General features: G+C 48.4%; 2 protein-coding genes across 2 annotated transcripts in view; one reads left to right on the top strand and one right to left on the bottom strand.

Moving 5' to 3' along the window:
* Positions 1-21,546, top strand: part of LOC144139413 (band 7 protein AGAP004871-like) — a 564,115-nt gene that overhangs the window by 98,671 nt on the left and 443,898 nt on the right. The gene's annotated exons all lie outside the window — the stretch shown is intronic.
* On the bottom strand, positions 72-19,707 carry LOC144155753 (uncharacterized). The gene is made up of 2 exons (XM_077687380.1): positions 18,315-19,707; positions 72-412 (listed from the first exon to the last, which is right to left on the bottom strand). The coding sequence occupies exons 1-2, from the start codon at positions 19,705-19,707 to the stop codon at positions 72-74; spliced, it is 1,734 nt and encodes a 577-aa protein (XP_077543506.1).

Raw genomic sequence — 21,546 nt, 5'->3', positions numbered from 1 at the left:
GCCGCACGCGAGCGCGTTGCGTTTGGGTTCCCCTAACTTCTTAGGGGCCGCCAACGCCGGCTTCCCCTATACTAAAAACTGTCTAGTAACTTGAGCAGAGGCGGAAGTGGGACTCCCCTTCTGTCGGAGTTCTCCAGCATTTTCATCACTGCTGCCTTGGAGAACCGGTACCCGAATGCAAACTCAACATCACAGTACAGCTCCATGGGGTTGAGGCGGTCTCGCGGCTGCCTGATTGTGAGCGACGGGTACAGGTCGCCGCACATGAAGCCGTCTACCCTCAGGCAAAACTGGACCAAGTCCGCCCAGCTGTCGCACGAAGCAATAAACTCGGATAGCGGTCGCCTTCCTCGCTCACCGCCGGACGAAGCTCCCAGCGTTCTCTGCGGCCTAGTGAGGCGTGTGCAAAGTGCTGCACAGAAGTGTGCGTTCAGTTGAAAGAGCAGGGTAAGGTCGCACCAAGGTAGCACGTGAGGTACCCTGCAGTTAGGAGATATCAAGGGAGCGTTTCGTAAGGACGCCTCTGTAGGGAACGTTCCAAAATTGAACTAAGGCCTCCTTACGAGTTCTAAGGCGACCTTAGTAAGGCAAGGAGGGTTTTAAAATTCGGGCCGTATACTTCAGGGCCTTTCCTAAGCATAAGTTTCTTTCCTCCATGATGAACCTTCTAAAAATGACGTCACTCCCGCCATATTTTTTGTAATGCGTTTGGGCTACTAGGGGCGTGGCTAGGGTCCTCTCCTGAGTTCTTTCCTCCGTGATTATACTGCTGTGGTAGCGCGTTTAATTATAAAGGCATAACTATGTACCGTTGCTGACGGCTTCGGCATGCAGCTCGACGCTGCTTGTTTCTGTCGTGCTGCGTAGTGTAACTACGTTTAGAACACCCCGCCTGAAACACAGGGCTGCATTCGCGACCTCTGCGATGCCATGTGATGAATTTCTTTTACGTGGTTACGCACGCACGCCCTGTCTTTGTTGACAATTATCAGCTGTTTCAGGTGGACACAACACGTGGCTTCAAGTGTATAATTTTGAGCGGGGTCACGGTCGCAGAATAAAAAAATTCTGACACTTTAAACTTCTTACGCCGGTTATGTGCGAAAACATGTGTGTGGGCGGCTTTGTTGACGTCACAGCCAAATGGGAACCGTTGACTGGGCCGTGCGCTTCGGACAGTAGCTGCCATCGTCATTGGCCAATCCCCTTAAGTGGTGGTTGAGCAAGTTGTCAGACCTATATTTAGTCTTAATATTAGGTTGCCTTAACCTTAAGCCTGACGGCGCGCCAAGGTATGTGAAACTCATTGTCAAGCGGTGGGTACCGGTTAGGCACGTTAGACCTCAAAGCGTAACGTTCGTCGTAACGCCGGGTTGTCGCATAACCAATGGGAACGTTAGGCCGGGTCATACGCGCGTTCGTGGCCGGTGGGATTTTTGCTACCAGCGATTTCTGGTCCCGTGTCATATTGCCGCCGGCGTATTTTTTTTCCCCTAAACGGGCCACATTGTGCTTTTGCACTAAAATGGTGGCTATCGACACGAAAGCGCGCATGCACACGCTCACGTACACGCACACGCACGCACACACGTACTTGCCCGCAAGACTGGACTTCGGCAGTATTTCTGCAGTTAAATGCGAGCAAAATGTCGGGGGCGGCTGTTAATGAAACGTTTTGCACGTGAGCGGCTTCCCTTGTTCCAGTGGGTTCGTTTGCCGTTGCTTCTTTTTATTTGGCAGCAGGCATTTTCCACAGGCTAGATGATTTCATAGGGGCCCTTGAAAGCTGCTCTGAGCTGGTGTCCGGTGCTTGGGCCACTTGTATAAAACCTAATCCACCGGCGTTTCCCTTTACGGCGTAGGTGGCACCTTGCCTTACTGTAATCGTACGATTTCTGTGAGTTCGCTAAAGCGTTTGCACGACCGATGGAAAGCGATTGCGCTTGGCCCTCACGGGGCAACTCTGAACGCACGGCACAAATACAAAATTATTCCGGAATGTTACCTTGTGATCCTATAACAAACAGAATGGCGAAATTCCAGTCTAGCTTGGAGCGGCTGCGAAAAAAACGTGTCATAATGCTTTGCGTCATGCTGTCAGATTCGGGAAGCACAGCCCCTACACAGTGCAAAGGCATGGCGTCCGCTCTATCAACCCGTCCATTTGTTTGTGGCGTATACAGCGGCGTCAGGCGATGCTCGGTGCGATACTCAACGAAAAACTGCTCAGTTGAGCGTGAAATCAAAGCAGGTCCCTTGTGTTATGTGGGTTTACGGAGCCTAGTATGATCTCTCGCTCCATTGTGTCGATGGCTGAAGCTGTCGAAAGAAGACAGAACTCTGGCGAGCAGCTATCTCAGTGCGTGACCAGTTATTGGGTTATTGCACGAGAAAGTAAGTACTCAGCTGAACAACGTGATCATCGGAAACGCATTACCATGGCGTATACGGAAGTGGGAGCGCGCCAAGACTGCCGCTAGAGGGTAGTGTTCGGTGGTTAGCGCGTTGACAGAGATAGCACCAAGGGGCGCACGCTCCAACAACCTGCCGTACAATAGACCAACAGCGTTTAGGCGCACTCTTTCGATGGTCTCCGCTACGCTACGTGGCCTGCGTCCTCATTGTTGGACCGCTGCACGCAATGCGAAGGGCGCGACAATTTGCTGTTTTATGTGCACTTCTGGGTTAGTACCACGGAGCAGAAATCATTCGGGAACTTTGAATGAGTCGTGTATGTGCCTTAAGTTGTGAGTGCCAGCCTGCTTGCCGAGCTTCTCGGCTATTTGGCAGCAGTATTCATCGGCTTTGACCCTTCAGCGACAAGCACTGGGAAGCAGCTTGTCTGAGGGGAGGTAGAGCGAGACAGGTGATCTGCGATGACGTTCTCCTTTTCTGTTGTGAGCGCGGCAGTGCATTCAAAAGCGACGAAGTCTATAGGGTGCTTCGGGGTGAACTTTCGGTTCATCTGTGTCTTCTTCACGATAAATGCTGTCGGTAAGTTAGCAACCTCACGGTTGCTGCTTGTGATGTTCTGCTTCTCATGGCTCAAAGATAAAATGAAATGAAAAGGGGAATAATCAAGTTTCTGGCTTCTCACCTGTAATGCTATAATGATGACAAAACTGAGGATCGATTGCGAAACAATTATATGTGTCACCTCAGCAGTATGTTGTATGAAGCCGCCTGCTTTGAGGTAAAAATGCCGAGGGATGTTGGAAGGGCATTTTTCGGCAACTCATATAGCAAGATATCCCGAAGCATAAAACCCATGACAACCAAAAAGACCATGACGACTATAACGACAGCAACGGTCGACCCTGAACTGAGTTCTTGCAGAGGGGCCGGATTCACAAAACGGTGAGGTACTTATGCGATTTCTTTGCGTCGTGCGCATGTGGTAGCTTTTAAGAAGATAATTGTGCAATCATCTGAGACACATTTTTGATTGCACAGAGGGATATGGCATGAAAAGGCAAGGCGTATAGAGGGCTCTCTATGCATCAGCTACGAGTCAAGCACCATAACAAACTAGTCTCCGCACCGAACTTCTGTTCCAAAGACCGCTTGCCCAGTGAAACAAAAAGTGGCAAGACACGCGTTGTAGCGAGGGGGGAAAGCCGATGGTGCAGGCCTGTTTTATACTGGGCGAGCAAAACGCGCAAGAGGACTGCTATCAGGTTCATAGGCCTTGGGTAAAGCCAGAGGTCAAGGCATGGAATGGCGCCTTCCAAGCAGGAAGCGTGTGAAAAAAGTGCACCTCTGACTTTTCGCCAATTCAGGTGTGCGGAAAAGCACCCTCAAGGGGAATAAGAGCTGGGGTGCTTAAATATTCTTGGCAGCCACAACTTCAGTTCAAGGCAAGCTAGTGTGGAGCTTCCTGGCTTGGTACTAGAACTGCACTCTCAATCACGGATCCTCTAGACGTCCGATGAGAACCACTGCCTCTCACAGACGCTACACGGGGTCCCCAGCGAGTCATTAGTGTAGTGATTCTCGAAGTAGTGGCCCGCGACCGAGTAGAGGTACGCGGCCACGCTGGCCGCTCGCTATTTTTTCGCCTACCCTTCGACGCTGCTGCAGAGTGGCGTCCAGTTCTTGCGCTGTTTCCATGACTCTTCTCTCACGTATGGGGTTCCGCGCTCGTTCTGATAAATAGCAGCGCGGACCAAACGTGACTTGGCTGCATAACGGCCTCGCGCAGCATGCGCGCGCTCAAATTTTATATTTGCACTCTTTGAACTCGGCCTCTGGGAGGAGCTCCCTCAGGCGGAGTACTTTGAACGAATGAACCTCATAGATATGCGTTGTCAACTCTCAGAAACTCCACTCAACTCTTGTTTTGGTGGAAGAAGTACATCTCTTTATACAACGCGTGACGTCGTTACACGTGCTGAAGACGGAGTCGGTACGTCCTTCGTTAGCGATCCGTACGGGTGAAGGCGAGGTTAGCCCAATGCGCGTAATGACTGACGTCCATGACCACCCGATATCGAGCCTCGGGGCACCTTCCTTCGATGCTTGGGGAAAAATGTTAGAAGCACTATAAAAGCATGCCAAGCCATGAAGAAATCTTTGAATTAAAATTGAGTCAAAGCTATTTTGTAGGAGATGATTATCTACGTAATTGCGGTTAGTGCTGTGGGTATGTAATATGTGGCGTCACCCCATCTTCTTGACCGCTGGCGGTAGTCACCACTCCACCTGCTTTAGCAGAGCGATTCTGGTAGTGGCACAAATTTGTGTTGCCCATCTGAATTCCCCTTACCAGCCTGCCACTCCCCCTCTCCCTTCCATCACCCTTACACTCCGTGCACCCTCTTCTCGGGAGGCTGGTATTTAGCTACGCGCTGGTAAACTGGGCCGTCACTTGCTTCTCATAACCGAACAGAAATGAGAACAGAGTGTGCCAGAGAGGAATCCCTCACACGCACTCATTTCCATGCAGGTTGGCCTTGTGGTTCTGGCAGCAGTTACCTTAAACCACTAAGTTATTATTGGCTGAGCAAAAAATATGAAAGTCGAAAGAAGAAACCACAGTAGCTCATGTGTACAGTGCGCGCGCCAGTATTTGTGTGTGTGTGTGTGTGTGTGTGTGTGTGTGTGTGTGTGTGTGTGTGTGTGAGAGAGAGAGAGAGAGAGAGAGAGAGAAATAGAGAGAGAGAGAGAGAGAAACAATCTTATAAATAAAGGAGCTGCGGATTATCATAATGGGTTGATCACTTCTTTTTCATTCGCTAAGTACTGTTATGACGCTGTGCCTCTTCGCCATTTGTGCAATAAAATTGGAGAATAAACACAAACCGCAGGATTGGTATTTGGAATAGCCAGCAGAAGTACGCCGTGAAAAGTTGAGGTCCACCTATATTGCTTTGTAATAGCGCGGAACGCTGTTTTTCTTTTTTCAGCAGTAAACTGTGACAACAGCCCTATCTGATCCAATGCACAAAACATGAGAATAAAGATACGTGACCGATGCCTATTTGTGCAGTACACCAAACCCAATTGGATCACTTTTGCGCCATGGCAGCAACTGCCATAGATTGGGCGACAGGGAGTTGCTTAATGAGACGAATAATGGGCTTGTAAAAGCCTATGCTTACATTTTATTCTGCCAGCATACAGGACACGGTGTATGATCAGGCGTTTGTGAATGCAATTACCATAAAGATAATGATTACCACCCGGCACTAGACCCGACTATATTCAAGCTTGAGATCCTCCTCCCCCCCTCACCCCCCCCCCCACACACACACACAAAAGCGGAGTTAGAACGTCGTAGTTAAGAATAAATTATGGCATCAAGGTTACCCGAAAATGATGAAGAAAATCAATAAACGAATGATGAATTACAAAAATAGGTATACTCAGTATAAGTATTTTTAAAACACTATTGTTTACTTACGTCGGTACTTACGACGATAGAAATAAGGGCGGGAACGAAGTGCAACAAACTGTGAAGACAGTCGCAGTCGTAGAGGGAGCATTTCCACGCACACACAAAAAAACGCTTCATCTCAAACAAAGATAGATTACAGTCGTGTAGAGGTTGACCACGACATCAACAATTGCAACGTCTGTCAACTGCTGCAAACGTACTGACCAGAGATAGGATCTGTTTACTTCTTGAAAATGATGCACAAGTCGGAACACACGTCTCATGGAACGGCACCATAATATCATTCACAGGAATCACAGCTGCTCCCATCACGCCACTTTCCTGTCCCTGGGCCACCCTCACTGCCTTGGACATAACTGTTCTAGAACAACCATGATTCAACCCACGGCACATCCTTCAGAAGGCCAGGAATTAAGTTCCGGCGATTCAAAATCTCCCAACTGTCATCGAAATAACTTTCCCTTCCAGGAATAGGACTACAGGCTGCTTAATATTACCATTGCTTATTATTTTGTGGCCTCCTTTCCAACAGCGGAAGTCAGCTCGCCACCATGTTCTTATGGGTTCGACCGCACAATACTCAGTAGCTTGTGGACGTCTGCTAGTTTGTAGACACGCCTCCCCGCTTTTTAATACTTAGATGCGCCATTTCGCAGCGACACTGCCAGGGCATCAGTGCGTCCCGGCTACGCCAGTACGCATGCGTCTGAAGCAGCGATGGGAGCAAGCTGTCTCTTGTTAGGACGTCTGCTCTCCAAATGACCATTACTCAGAGACGATAGTCTTTGGGCTACGTAAACGCATAAATTTTCGTCTTTCTGTCACCCTAATCAGCTATGACCGTCGCGTAGTTCACCGGTGTATCACGTGACACACGGGTAGATAGCATCACCCCAGTGTTGCCAACCAATTTTGATCGAATCGCCACACACCGCACCTCAAAAAGCCCTACACCATTCTACACAATATTCGCGATAGCCCTACGCCCCTCAAAAAATTTGCATTTTTTTTTTAAATGTTTAACGGTTTTGTTTTGTTTTTTAATTCTAAAATTTTTGTGTGTACTAATTTTAGTTATTTAGCTTCGGCTACAGAATCAATGCTTATATATATACTAATCACGTTTAGTACATCTGCTTTTCTGTGGAGCTTCGGGTGCCCGTGTTCCAAGCGCAAGTGCGTCCACTAATTGCTAATGCTAGTTCACTCTACTAATGCCGACTTGATGACCAGCACGGAGTTGAGATTCTCATTTCCAAGCCTATTGCGCTTTTTTGTTTTCACGTCGGCCATGTTCGAAAAACTTCTCTCAGTAGCGGCATTGGAGTGGGGCAAAGATAGTATCAGCTGAGCCAAGGTTGCAATGTTGAGAAACCCCTGCTTGTCTCCGAACGTTCTCATTTGGGGGAGATCGGCCCGGAACAAAGCAGGTGGTTTGACTTCCAATGACAACTTCTCATCTTTGCTGAAGTAGGAAGGCAGCATTCTCCGTTCTTCCTCGACTCTGCTCGAATCTGGCAGTAGGTGTGCGTAGCGGTTCTGTAGCGTCGGCAAGGCAGGTAGCTTCCCTCCAGCTTCTGTGCTGAGGGCTGTTTTAGGGGTCACGAACTGTACTTCATGACAAAGAGGCCCGGAAACTGGAAGCATATTTTTGACGTCAACGGCGGCTGTCTGATAAAAAAGACAACGAATACGAAGGTCGCGAACCGGCACACTTCTTCAGCGCAGAATTGCACCCTTCGCCCATGTATACCTCTTCAAGGGGCAGCATAGGAACTCTTGGGTCCATGGTATTTATGTAATCCCTCTCCAGAGCAGACGGCTGGACAAAATTTTGAAGCAGACATCGGAGGAGGCGTTGACTCTCTCTGCCTGGGGTTCTCCGATAAGGTTTCCATTGCCTTCCGTTTCCGTTGCCTGTTAAAAAGTTTGAGCACGAATTTCATAAACCTGAAATAAGCCTCTGTGGCACTATAGTTCATGTGGTTTAGAATGGATGCTGCGGCCACTATTCGGTCTTCCACGGAGGCTTGCAAGAAAAGGAGTCACATGGTTTCGCATTCTTTTAGTACACGCTCAACACACGCATAAAGCACGAGCCATCAGGTCTCGCAAGGCCGCAGAATCTTCCTTTTTTTTCAGTCTGAAGGAACTTCTGTAGTGCAGATACTTGTGCTTGTCTCTTGCTGCTTTGACTAAAATAGTTGAACATGTTTCGCAGATCTTCCAGGTATCTGGGACGCTTCATTGCATCTTTGCTGGCAACAATGTGGGCGGAATGGCATATACAGCGAATGAGCACAAAACTCCTGTCTGCCTTGTGCTTAAATTTTTGGGCCAGGGAAACATGCTCGCCAACCATAACGCTGGCGTTGTCACATGCCAGGCCCAGGATGTTTTTCAAAGGTACCTTTTTTTCTGAGAGGCAGTTTTCAACAGCTGCTGTGAAAGTCGAAAGTCGAAAATTATGTAGCAGGCGCCCCGCAATCTGCAAGATCTCCAATCAGCCCCTTATCACGGGAACACCAGTTCCGAAATGGTTTCGACATCTTTGGCCGTGGCGCTGGCTCGAAAACACGCGCTCCACCGTGAGAGTAGCACTATGGAGGCCCCCTGCAAGCTAGCCCCCATAGCAACCGCTGTACCGCTGCGCTGGTAGCAAATCGAATCGCGCGCGCGCCTCCCGCTCCAGCCCGGCTGTGCCCTCGCGCCATGCTCGCGCCCCCAGCTATTGCTAGACCCCCTACCAGTGGTGGAGACCAACTTTGCGGCACAGCAGCCTGTGCATGCAACAGGGCATCCACAGGGCAACACCATAGTTTGCTCTTTTGTGCCTTTCTGCAGAGTCTGCTCTTCACAAGCTTTTCTTTCCTCCATGGCTCTTCATCTGCTCCCTCTCTACCGAAAGATCGGGTTGCGGGAACGTAACCTAGCGGTCAAAATTTGCGTTACAACCAGTTAGATGAGGACATAATTTCAAATTTTCGCGGCTTCATGTTCCTTAAAATGGGTCGTTCAACAGAAAAATTTAAAATCACCCTACGCTTGGCGGAAAAATGGCTGAACGGCCCTACTGCCGTACGGCAAGAAAAAAATTCCCAAAACGCCCTACATGTGGGGCGAAAACCCTACAGTTGGCAACACTGCATGATCACCCGTGTTGGGAGGACGGGGCTAGGTAGAGAGGGAGAGGGAACGGGAGGAGAAGGGAATGAGCAAGAGTAGTGTGGAGGGAGAGAGAGAAGGGCAAGAGTGAAAGATGAGTGCAGCCGGGAGGGGAAAGAAAACGGACGATGGGTAAAATTTGAGGAGGCGGGATACACAGTAACACCTCGTTATAACGACATCGCTTTACTCGAACTGTCGCTTTATTCGAAATTTATTCTGGTCCCAGCCCAAACGCATGCATTTTAGGCCGCATTACTTGAAGCGAATGAACAGCTTGCCCCACTTAGAGCGAAGTGGCTAGCGGAGGCGTCGCCGAGAAGCAGTGACCCAGAGGGAAGTGAGGCTGTCAACATGGCGGTTCCACGCAATCTGGTGTTTCCCAGGCGATTTTTTCTAGCCGGTCATGCTCGATTTGTGCCATCTGACCTTAGACAAATGGTCCAAGTGCGTGGTAGGGTCATTAAAATTTGTTCCTAGACATTGGTCAATGGCGTGGATGTGACGGTATGCAAACACGGACACTCGAACCGCAGAATTAGCACCGTCGTCGACAACGGGGCGCCGAAAAACTATTGTTTTGCAAAGTGCACGGATGCACACCTCGTGAAAAAATTGTGCAGTGATCATGCAGAGCCAATAGTGTAAAACCTGTCAGTTTTCATGATTGCGCCGTGTACCCAAATGAGCGGTTAATAATTTTTGAGCTCAACGGACACAACCTCAGGCTCGAGCCACGGCATTTCCGGCGCTTTCAGGCGCGAAACTCGTAGCGTTCCGTGACGCCGCAACCCCCACCCCGCACTATAAAAGTGGCCTTCCGTTCCTCATTCGCTCTCCAGTCGGGGAGTCACTGCTCTCGCTCGCCTTTATGTCAACACCTCACCCCCTTGCTGTCACGTCGCTGCTCCTCCAAAGGTCGTTTGGACGCCGACAGCGTGTGCCTTTGGACGCAGGAGTACCTACGCGTGCTGCGCAATAAAGTTGAATGCATTAGCGGTGACCACAGCCAACGTTTTTAGATTAGGTCAGTTTGCAAACTGCGCCTCGAGAGGCGGTACCATTTTGTCGCCATTCCGACAGGTGGCGCTGGCGTTGCGTTGAGATTAGAGTGCCTCGATGCGCGCGCGCGCGAGCATCAAGGCACCCTAGTTGAGATCTAGTTTGAGGAGCGAGGCTCGCCCCGGCCATGTGTTTTCGCTGTGCTGTTGGCGCTCGCCTGCTCGTCACGTCTGTATTAACGTATTAGCTCTGTGCTGTCATCGTGCATACATATTTTAGTGGATCTCTGAAGTGTCGGTGCGGTTTGTTGACGTCCTGCGCGCCAGGCTGCCGTTCGGGGTATGCTTCGGAAGCGGCCAAGTCCGTGCAGCGGCATTTCTTCAAAGCGCCCAAGGGTCCTGACGGATTGAAGGCGTGGGAAATCGCGATTCCGCGGAAAAACTTCAAGGTTACGCCATAAACATACGTTTGTGACATTCATTGTGAGCCTTCAGACGTCGTCAACTGTTACGAACACGTCGTGAACGGTCAAACTGTAAGGATACCGTAAGGCAGGTGGACTCTGAGAGACCGCGCGGCGCCCCGTATTTTTCCTGACATACCTGAGCGTCTTTCGCCACCAAAGACGTCAAAGTCATGCCGAAAACCATCCAAATGGATGACAGTGGTTCCCACCTATGTTGCGTCCTGCCAAAATGATGGGCTTTTGCGCGAGGAAACTGGCGTAAGTGGCGCGAGTGGTGTAGAAAGCGCCGATGTCAGCACGTACGTTGGGAACTGCATGAGTTGTGGTTCGCAGTTATGCAGGAATTCAGCAAATGTCCGACATTTCAATTGTAGAATGTGAAGGCTTCGTCTAGCCAGGTTATCTTCTACAAGCTCGAACATTCTGGGTGCAATTGTGCTGATTGAGAAGGGTGCAGTAGTCGGGCAAAACTTGTCGGATGAAGTTAATTCAAGAGGTTTACTTGTACCGCCGTGTAGCTACAGCGATAAAAATGGGAATATTCACCCTCAGCTGTCAAGGCAGGAGAATGTAGCAACATTTATTCGCTGCATTGTTGCCTTAAAGATCAGCCCTTGGAACAAATGTTACCTGTTTCCAGACGTTTCATCCGCAACAACTGCCGTGAAAGGGCATGCAGTGTGTGTGGCACAAAATATTCACGGTGCTGTCAGATCAGATCCCTACCCGGCGCGGTGGCTAAGGCGCCGTGCTGCTGGGCGCAAGGACTCGGGTTCGATTCCCGGCCACGGCGGCCGCTATTCTGATAGAGGCGGAAAGCGAAAACACCCGTGCGTTCGAGATTTCAGCGCATGTTAAAGATCCCCTACGTGGTCAAAATTAATCCGGAGCCTTCCACTACGGCACGCCTCATCACCTGTGAAGCGTCGGCGCGTTAAACCTCTTATAAATAAATTAATCTGACTAGTCAAAACTGAGAAGTGTTGCCTATCTGTAGATTGCAAAAAGAAACGAGCAGGAAAAATCAACGCAGAAGACAGCATAAGCGATGGCTCAGCGGAAAAACTACCAGGCTAAACGCTTTAAAAAATCGGCATAAGCAGGGCCACAAGAAGATAAGTGAAGGCTAACGCTTTAAAATATCGGCATATCAGGACTACAAGAAGATAAATGAAAGTGTCTGTGACCCTAACAGATAGTCCATCAGATTTACGAACCAAAAAAAAAAAGAATAGCAGTACGACAAACATTCTCATCCGAGAAAAAACGTTTATTTCTTTTAAGAAACCACATTTATACCTTTCAGGGAAATAAAAAAAAAACATTGGTTTAATAATTGGTTCAGTTTTCTTTGTTAAGCTGTTTAACAAATCATAATTTTTCGTGTCCGCAGTTAAAATACCAAGAATTTGTTGAGCGCGTGCACGTGAGCGCGCACGTCAGCACTTGGTTTCCAATCGGCTCACTTGATCAGTTTTGTTGGGGTTGTAAATATGTTCTTGTGAAAACGTACCTACTGCATTTGCTTCCACAGCATAAATAAAAATGTCGAGGCGCCTTTTCTTGATTCCAAGTAGATGGCTGACTATTGTAGGCTTTCCCGCAGTTTCAGAAGTGTATAAGACGTGTTCGGGTATGCTTTAAACATTATTGAGCTATAAGGGATCCCGTACTGGGGAAAAATAAATGAAAAAATAAATAAATGGAACGGGAAGCAAGCTTGTTCCTCGTTATAATGTCGGTAAAATTGTAAACCCTCAGTCACTTAAGCGTTAGAGTAGAGCGAATTTTTATTTCGCATGTCAAAGAAGAACATTAACGGTGAGCGGTGGTCGTTCACCGGCACCTTTCCAAGCAAGGAGTAGCAGACGACGCGCCGAGACCGATCTCAACGCTACCGCAGCGCCACCGCCTGGTCGGCGACAGCACCGGCCCGCGCCGCGGTGCTTGGAAGGCCGCGCTCTTTGCCAACTGACCTAATCTAAAAACGTTGACCACAGCCTTATGCAATGCTTGGTCAAATTGGAGCAGGGGTTGCTCGAGCTCGGCAGCAACTCGAAACAGCCAAAGCTCACTGCCCTTTTTGCACATTAATAAAGCTTTCATTCACTGAATACATTGAGTTTTGATTCCTCGCAGTTTTGGCGTAATGAAGGCTCAAATACATCAAGTTTTATAGAGCGGACGCTTATATCGGAACACCGCTTATAACGAAATTTTTCGCCGTCCCGCTGACTTCGTTATAACGAGGGATTACTGTATAAGGGAAGGGGGAGGATGTGAAGGGAAGGTGGAGGTGGGGCCTGGGCACGGAGAATAAAAAAGGGTGAGAGAAATGGAAAGGGTAGAGTATTGCGCGAGGGAAAGGTGTTAAACAAGGAGGGCAATGTATGAGGGGAGGGGAGATTAGGGGAGAGGTAGTATCAAATGGGACGTGAGAAATGGGGAAAAGGAAAGTTAGTATTGAGAGAGAGTCGTTGATGGAGGGTAATATAGGGAGAGGTAAGGGAACAACTGTGGGGAGCGAGAGGAAGTGGGAAGTGGAGTAGTGCGAGGATCAGAGGGTAGGAAAACAGGGGGTAAGGAAACCGTTGGATTGAAAGAGGGCTGGGAAAAGGGAGACGATCCTTGACAAATCGTGGGAGGGGAAGGGAGCGGAAGGAGAAAGACCGACAGGAGGGAATGGAAGGGAGGAGGGGAAGAAAGGGGTGGGATGGGGAAGGGGGGGGGGCGTTACGTCCCAGGGGCGAAAGAAACGCCATCCTCTTTCGATGTCGTTTGCGGCGGGTCAAGCGGATATTCAGCCAAATTTTTGGCCTTCCCCTTCCTCTCACCAGATCCCTCGATATCCATTCTGCTACTCGGGTGGTCCACTTGTTATCCAGTTTATCGGGCCTGAGCCTTGCGAGGCGTCGATGCAATTTTGTTAGGCGAGAATTCGGCATATACTAAACGTACACTGGGTATGGTATCAAAAAATGTCCTTCTAGTTTCTTGCTGGGAAACGCGAATCCAACAGAGAAACTGAAAAGATAAACGTACTAGCAACGCTTACATTCGCCAAATATGTTTCTTTTTTTTTCCATTCTCTGTCTGTCTGTCTCTCTCACACACACATCGCATCGTAAGGGGCGCAGCGCTCGCTCGCGCACTGATCCCCCATCCGCCCTGCCAGTATATAAACAGACGGATTTCGCACTGAAGCTCACTACGGATTTTCCGACAATATTGGCAGCCGAGTTATACTTTTTTCCGTCCTTCTTCGTTCCGATGTGCATGGTCGACGTGCATTGTCGTCGGAGTTCTTCGTTATGACTTAATTTTTGTTCCCTTCCCGCTGATTTTGTCACTTGTATTCCCGAGCACGTCCCGGGGGATGAGAGGGGGGGGGGGAGCGAGGGAGTTGTGAAATCCGATCAAATCCCCATTCCGGCGCCGCAAAATGAACAGGGTCGAGGCGACTGCTGGCGGCTGCCTCCGCGTGAAGCCATTTCGAGCGCTCCTGCAGGGAGCGCTAGCCTGCGTCGCATTGAATACAACAGCACCAGCAGCCGGCGTGGCGGCGCTTTTACGTTAGGCCTTCCGATCGCTCCTGACCCAGCTTGGGCGGGGGGCACGAAAGTATACGTATACGTAGGAACGGGCCTTTTTATTATATATTATTATTATTATTATTATTATTATTATTTCCCGTCCCGCCTCTCCCCTTGGCGCCCTTTGAATTTGTTTTCTCCTCGTCCGGTTGGCAACGTGCTTCGACTAGGAAGGCAATAACGCCGGACGACCGCAATCGAGAAGCAGTTAGGGGCGCGCCGGCTTCGCCGCCTTCGCCTCGGCGCTACACTAAAATCTGCCGAGTGGTGCTAGCGTAGGGAAGATTTTAGGCGTTTGGTACTTTTCCTCTTTGCAAGTTCCGTCCAACTTTTTTTGCCAGGTTAGATATGGTGTCTTTTTTTTTTACTCCCACTGTACGCGCTGAGTCAGGAAGCACCCGAGCCGCGTGTATGGCCACGAAGAAAGCAGCAAAATCAAAACACTAGACTTTCGTGTTTGCTCGGGGGAGCTTATTCGTTTTTCACGGTTATTTTTGTGGTTCGGTGCGATATATTATAAAAGTGTTAATGTCTAATCGTCGTTGGAAAAATTCCGTCGGGAGCAATCAGAACCTTTCCGCATGGTTATCGCACAGAATGCTTCCGCATATAGCGAAAAGAGATAGGTGTGTTCCCCGTTATTTTTTACCTCTACGTCTCATTGCATTTTTTGTTGCCGCACAAGCAGGTGACAAACATTTCCCACTAAACTTTTTCACTCAGAGAGACCAATACAGGAAAACGGCCGGCTTTAATGCTGTATATGGGGAGCACTCACACATCTGGGCCAAGTAAACACACAGTATATAGACACCACTCCTTCGGATTTACACTTTCAGTGATGTGCGCCAAAAAAAGCAAACTGGTATTTATCTAACTCATCCAAGGCCACCACTCGTAATTATTTTGGTCCTGTTTGTGGCTGGCTTTTTCTCAGCGGCATCGACACACCGAAAGATAACATGATAGAAAGCAACAATGTTAAAGGACTGGTGGTATTTTTATCGATGTTAATTCGGTTAGGCACGCAATATTTTCGCGCTAGTAAAAATGAACCTAGTAGTAAAACTGCGTGCTAAACACTTTCAAGAAATCGGTAGGGCGCGAAGCAGGGCACGGGAAATACAGCAATACAGGTGCTAACTTCCACACAAAGGGTTACCTTAAAACCACCACGACATATCCACCATGAGGGGAAATAAAAATGCTAACATCGTGCTACAACATTACCACGTAAAAAAACACTGGCCTACGTTATAACTCGGAATATACCACCATTTGAAATGATTACTCATTTCATATACTCATTTCATATACCATTTCAAATGATTACTCGAGGACTACACTGCAAAGGCGCAAACTGTTCTGGGAGAGTGCGAAAGCTGATAAAGACAGTGGAGAGAAAGTCTGTCTCGTTAACGGAAAGCTGCGCATCGATGACGACACTTTTGTATGGGATTTTAATACTAATTCACGAGTACAGATCCTGTCTGGGAGCATAACCACGAAGAATCCATGACAATGCCATCGCCCTTCACAACAATGTTTGCGGCTCTTAAATATCAATGCAAGAAGTATCAGTAACAAAACCACCGAGCTTAAGGGTACTTTACTAACCCACAACCCCCATGTAACTATCGTAACGACAACATGGCTTCACAGTGACATTTCAGATGAAGATATAGTGCCGGATTCCTTCAAGGTGTATAGAAGAGACCGACCGTCGCATGGCGGGGGCGTTGCCATTATTTTAAAGAAGGAAATATCTGTTGTCCCACTTGACCAAATCCAGGATCACGAAAGTCTCTGCATCCAGATGGACTGTTTTGGCCATAAGCTCATTATTTTCGCTGTATATCGAGCTGCCTTTTCTAACCCGGATCTCTTGCCTAAACTTTATGATCACGCTATCATGTTCTCAAAGAATCGCTTGTTAATTGCCGGTGATTTTAATTTGCCTAGCATAAATTGGTCGAAGTTATCATCCTACTGTAGTACTGACCATACAGTCTTTGAAATGATGGTAGCATGCAAACTCGTCCAAGCTGTAAATACCCCTACCCGTGAGCAGCTTCACGCGTCATCCATTTTAGATCTATTCTTTCATTCAAGATCAAGATGATGCATGCGCAACGCTCGAGAACGGTTTATCTGACCACAAACATGGGCTTTTTACGTGCCGTCTGAACAGTCGGTGCTCGCAGACTGAAGACAAACAGAAATTAGTCAAAGACTTTTCCCGGGAAAACCACGAATCCGTTCTCGATTACCTTGATCTGGCTTTTGATGGCTTTTGTGGAATTGATGTAAATTATATGTGGAACAAGTTTAAGTTCATTTTCCATTTCTGCTTCAAAATTATGTTCCGAACAAAAAAAAAATCAGAAGGCCAATCCTTGAATTCATCGAGAGATTATTCCTCTGGTACGAAAAATTAAGCGAATAAAAAACGGGGAACTAATACAAGCGTTTGTAACCTAAAGCAATAGAGAGAGAGAGAAAACGTCTTTATTTGTCCGGCAGATATGACGCGGCCTAACGTCGTGCTGGACGGTCCCTTGCCATCAGCTACCTATTCGCACCCAGCCTCCGAGGAGACAGTGCTTTCGGCCGCTGACGCTCGAGGGCTTCCAACACTTGCTGGACGGCCTTACGCTGGGCGTCGTAGTCCTTGCTAACTACCGCACCGGCCAGGTGCGGTGGTAACGTTGAAGAAAGAAGAAGAAATGTGAATGTTTTATTTCAGACAACCGAAAAAAGTTACAGGGGAGATGTTACCGAGTAAACATCGCAATGAACACATAAAAACATCACAGAAGCGGTTGTCTTCGGGGGATGCCGAAAAGGCAAACGAATTACCTGACAAAGCGACATCCCCCAACCCCCCCCTCCCCCTCCCCCCTCCCCCCCTACACACCACTCAGCAGCAACGTGACAAAGTACAAAATTTTCGAGCTCAGAAAACATAATACAGAAAACATAATACAGAAAACAAACTCCATTTGATACAAAGTTTACATAACACAAGTAAAGGTAGAATTTATATTACTTAAGAATTGGCATTGCAAGTATAAACAAGATCACAAAGTAGAAATACAGAGCGATAATCAACGGTAATATCACGCTTATCTATATCATAGCTTGTTCACTGTAGCCCCAGCAAATACAGATCAACTTTCTTTTTGAAAGATTGTACACAAAGAGAAGACTGTATCAATGTAAAAATAACAGGGTGTTCGTTCAAAAATTCAGGAATTGTGTAGGCTGTCTTTTGCGACCCATAGTTAGTGCGGATTCTTTCTTTGTTGTAGCTCGCATGCCGTAGATTGTATTCGTGGTTCTTCGATGAGTATTGTTCCAGGAAGGCATCAGAATTATTTTTGAACTGTTGATAAATGAACAAAGCCATTTTTTTGTTTATGCTGTTTTGAATAGTCAGTATGCTATTCTTGTAGAAGAGTGGGGCAGCGTGGGTTCTGGGTGATTCATTTTCTATCAAGCGTACTACTTTCTTTTGGAGTACTAGAAGATTATCTAAATTTACTTTGCCAGTTGTTCCCCACACAAGCGAGCAATAACTGAGGCGAGAGTGTATTAACGCGAAATACAGCTGCTTTTTCAACCACGTGGGCAGAAGCTGCTTTAGTTTATAGATAACGCCAACAGAGCGTGACACATCGGTTCGAATTCTATTTATATGAGCTGACCAATTTAAATTTTCATTAAACGTCACACCAAGAAATTGGTGTGAAGGGACTTGTTCGATGGTCGTGCCCCGAAATGTGATTGAAATGTGGTGGCTTATACCCTTATTGTTAGGACGAAAAACGACAAACTTAGTTTTATTTGTGTTCAATGAAAGCTGGTTTCTGTACGTCTGAACGTTCTGAACGTCTCTGTAGTACCTTCTTTCACGTTACAGTTCTACAGGATGTGAGCCATCGTGGCTCTGTCCTTCTCACACACCGCACACACGTCACTGGGATACACTTCCGGGCATACGTGCTTGGCTATCACTGGTGTCCAAACCGCGTGCGCTTGTAGCTGTTACCGCTTCTTGCCTGGTGAGCTTACGATGGGGCGGCGGAAACACCCGCCTGCTATCCCGATTCCATTCTAGAGTGTCTTTGTACGAGGTGAGCGGTATCACCTCGTCGTCTTCCGTCCCCATAGATCGGGGGTCCGAGCTTACGCCGCGACTGGTGAGCGCGCGCGCCGCTCGGTCCGCCTCCTCCGCCCGTGCTGACCGGGCCGACGTGTGCCGGGAACCACTTCACCGTCACCGGCAGCCGCCTGGATTGTAGGGCCCCGCACACCCTCACTGCGCTGGGGGACACGTTGTCTGTAGCGTAGTTCATGATCGCCGTTCGCGAATCACTAATCACTGTAGAGCACTTCGGGTTCACAAGCGCCAGTGCAATGGCCAGCTCCTCGGCCTGATCCGAGCTCCGCGCCCGAACGCTGCCCGCCGTGTACAGCTCCCCGGAGGTAGCCGCGACCACGACCGCTGCGTACGTGCCCGGCCTGTCTGGATACTTGGCCACGTCCACGTAGTAGGCGCCGGTGTCCGACGCATGCGTCGCCGTGAGAGCTTTTGCCCTCGCGAGCCTTCGTTCTTGGTTGACGTCGGTATGCATGTGCTTCGGGATCGGCGGCACCTGCAGTTGGCGGAGCAACCCGCACGGCAGCGATGCCCGACTCCCTTCCCCTTGCAACCCCTGTCCGCGACAACCTATTCTTTTCAGTATCGAGCGTCCTGTCCTCGTCTGCGCTAATCTCGCTAGCTGCGCTGTGCGCTGAGCTTCAACGATTTCGTCTAACGTATTGTGCACCCCTAGCTCCAGGAGTATTTCCGTGCTCGTGTGCCTATACAGCCCTAGCGCTGCCTTGTACGCTTTGCGTATTATCGCGTCTAACTTCTGGCGCTCCGCCGCCTTCCAGTCGTGAAACGCCGCAACGTAAGCCACTTGGCTGACCGCAAACGACTGCACGAGCCTGAGGAGGCTTGCCTCCTTCATGCCCGCGTGCCGGGTGGACACCTTCCTGATAAGCCGGATGGTCGTTGCCACTTTGGTATCCAGCTTCTTGATCGTAAGTCCGTGGTGTCTCAGCGCGTCAATGTGCAGGCCCAGCACTCGTAGTGATTTGACGTGCGGGATGGCCGTCCCGTCCTTCGTCTTCAAGTTGATGCCCGGCTCGGTTGCGCCGCTCCTGCTCCTCCTGCGCGGCGGGATGGTCAGGAGCTTCGACTTCGCCGGCGAGCACACCAGCCCCGTTTCTCGCAGTTGATCCTCGATCTCGTCGATCGCTCGTTGCAACGCAGCCTCGATGTGGCCGTCGTTACCTCCCGTCACCCAGAGCGTTATGTCGTCGGCGTAGATGGTGTATTTGACGTCCGGGAGGCCTTCGAGTCTCTCGGCCACCCCGATCATTACCATGTTGAAGAGTATGGGTGATATCACCGACCCCTGCGGTGTACCCACGCTGCCCAGTGTCTTGTTGGGGAGCTCCATGTCCCCGGCCACGATCGTTGTCGTTCGGTCGGTGAGGAAGTCCCTGATGTGTGCAAACGTTCGCCGTCCCATGTTCAGACGGGACACTTGCTCGAGTATTGCCGAATGATGGACCCGGTCAAACGCACTTTGTAAGTCCAAGCAATGCTATAGCTTTCTCAGATAATTCATGCAAGTCAGAAATTTCACTTCTCCAATACTTTTCGCAGTTTCTAAAAACTAATCCATCCAAATTCTGGCGCCACCTCAGCTCCAAAACACAAAAAACTATTCTGTTTTTTTCAAGGTCTCCTCCATATAACATATCAAGTTTTAACATGGTTGATATGAGCGCAGAATTTATAACATTTGAAGGCATTTTTTCGATGCTTCTGAACTTAGATTTAAAATGCCCGTGTGGGCTGGATAACATTCCTAATGCATTTCTGTGCCGCTACGCTGAATCATTAGCTCGCTTCCTGGTTGCTATTTTTCGTTGTATTTTTCAATTGGCATTGTCCCTTCAGACTGGCGCATCGCTCGTGATGTACCGGTGTTTAAAAAAGGGAATAACGCATTGCTGTCAACTTACCGGCCCATATCTATGATAAGCTCTTCTTGTAAGCTCATGGAACCCGTAATCGCTAACTACATAGTTGATTTCCTAGATAAGCGCAACATTCTTTCCCCCTACCAGCACGGCTTCCGCAGGAGCTTGTCCTGCACCACTCAACTAATTTCCACTATCCATTCCTTTTCTTGTCATAGATGCATCAGGCTAAATCGACGTAATTTTCCTTTACTTTAGTACAGCTTTTGACAAAATCTCTCCCTCTGGACTGATATTTAAACTGAACAAACTCTGTTTTCCTTGCCCGCTTGTTAAATGGATTTTATCGTACCTTGAACTGCGCAAACAATTTGTTGACCTAAATGATTATCACTCTGACACCCTCCCCGTTATTTCCGGAGTTCCCCAAGGATGCGTACTCGGGCCACTACTGTTCGTTATTTATATAAACGATATTACAACTTGTATAAACCAGGACGTTAATATCCACCTATTTGCAGAGGAGTGCTTGCTATTCAAAAGTATTAAAAAGGTTAAAGATCAAGTCTCTCTAAACGAAAGTCTCGATGGAATGCACACATGGTGCAAACAATGGAGCATGACACTTAACCCCGATGAAACAGTGTTCATGTGTAACTAACAATAAGAGTCCTCTTGAATACCAGTACACAATTACAGACGCCCCTGTTAGCTTAACAAGTAATTTTAAATACCTCGGTGTGACAATTACTGGCAACCTATCCTGGTTGACTAATGTTGATAATATTTGCGTTTCCGCTAGAAGGAAACTGTGCCTCATAAAACATAAACTTAAACACTCGCCACCTAACATCAAATTGTTGGCTTATATGTATACAGCACATCAATTCGATCGCGCATTGAGTACGCTTCAGTGGTCTTGGACCCGCATACAAAAAAAAAAGATATTGGCAAACTCGAGCAAATTCAAAGGCAAGCTGTTCGCTTCATCTATAACAGCTATCAAAAACATATTCACCTACAACACTCATGCAGAACAACGGAATTCTAACGCTGGAATCGCGGAGAAGAAGCAATCGACTAAAATTTCATGATTGCGAAAGCGCTACCTGAGAACAACGACGAAGGAAGAAACACAACACGAAGCGCTAAAATTTCTTGCCAATCTTTGGAACCGCAAACTGCGCCTTGACCCATCATTTTTTCCTACCCCTCTTTCCTCCCGGCCTACGACGCAATATCACCCTTTTAAATTTACCCCCTTGTTCGCCCGCACAAACGCATAAAAATATTCATTTTTCCCGCGAACAATATCTGAATGAAACAATCTCCGTGCCATTGTGTTTACTTCGCCAAGTCTGCATGCATTAATTGAGCAGCTT

The sequence above is a fragment of the Haemaphysalis longicornis genome, unplaced genomic scaffold, assembly GCF_048455015.1.
Source record: "Haemaphysalis longicornis isolate Haplotype H1 unplaced genomic scaffold, Haemaphysalis longicornis Haplotype H1 scaffold_1, whole genome shotgun sequence".
Lineage (NCBI taxonomy): Eukaryota > Metazoa > Arthropoda > Arachnida > Ixodida > Ixodidae > Haemaphysalis > Haemaphysalis longicornis.
Note: the sequence above shows the minus strand (reverse complement) of the source record. Positions and strands in the feature narration are given on the sequence as shown.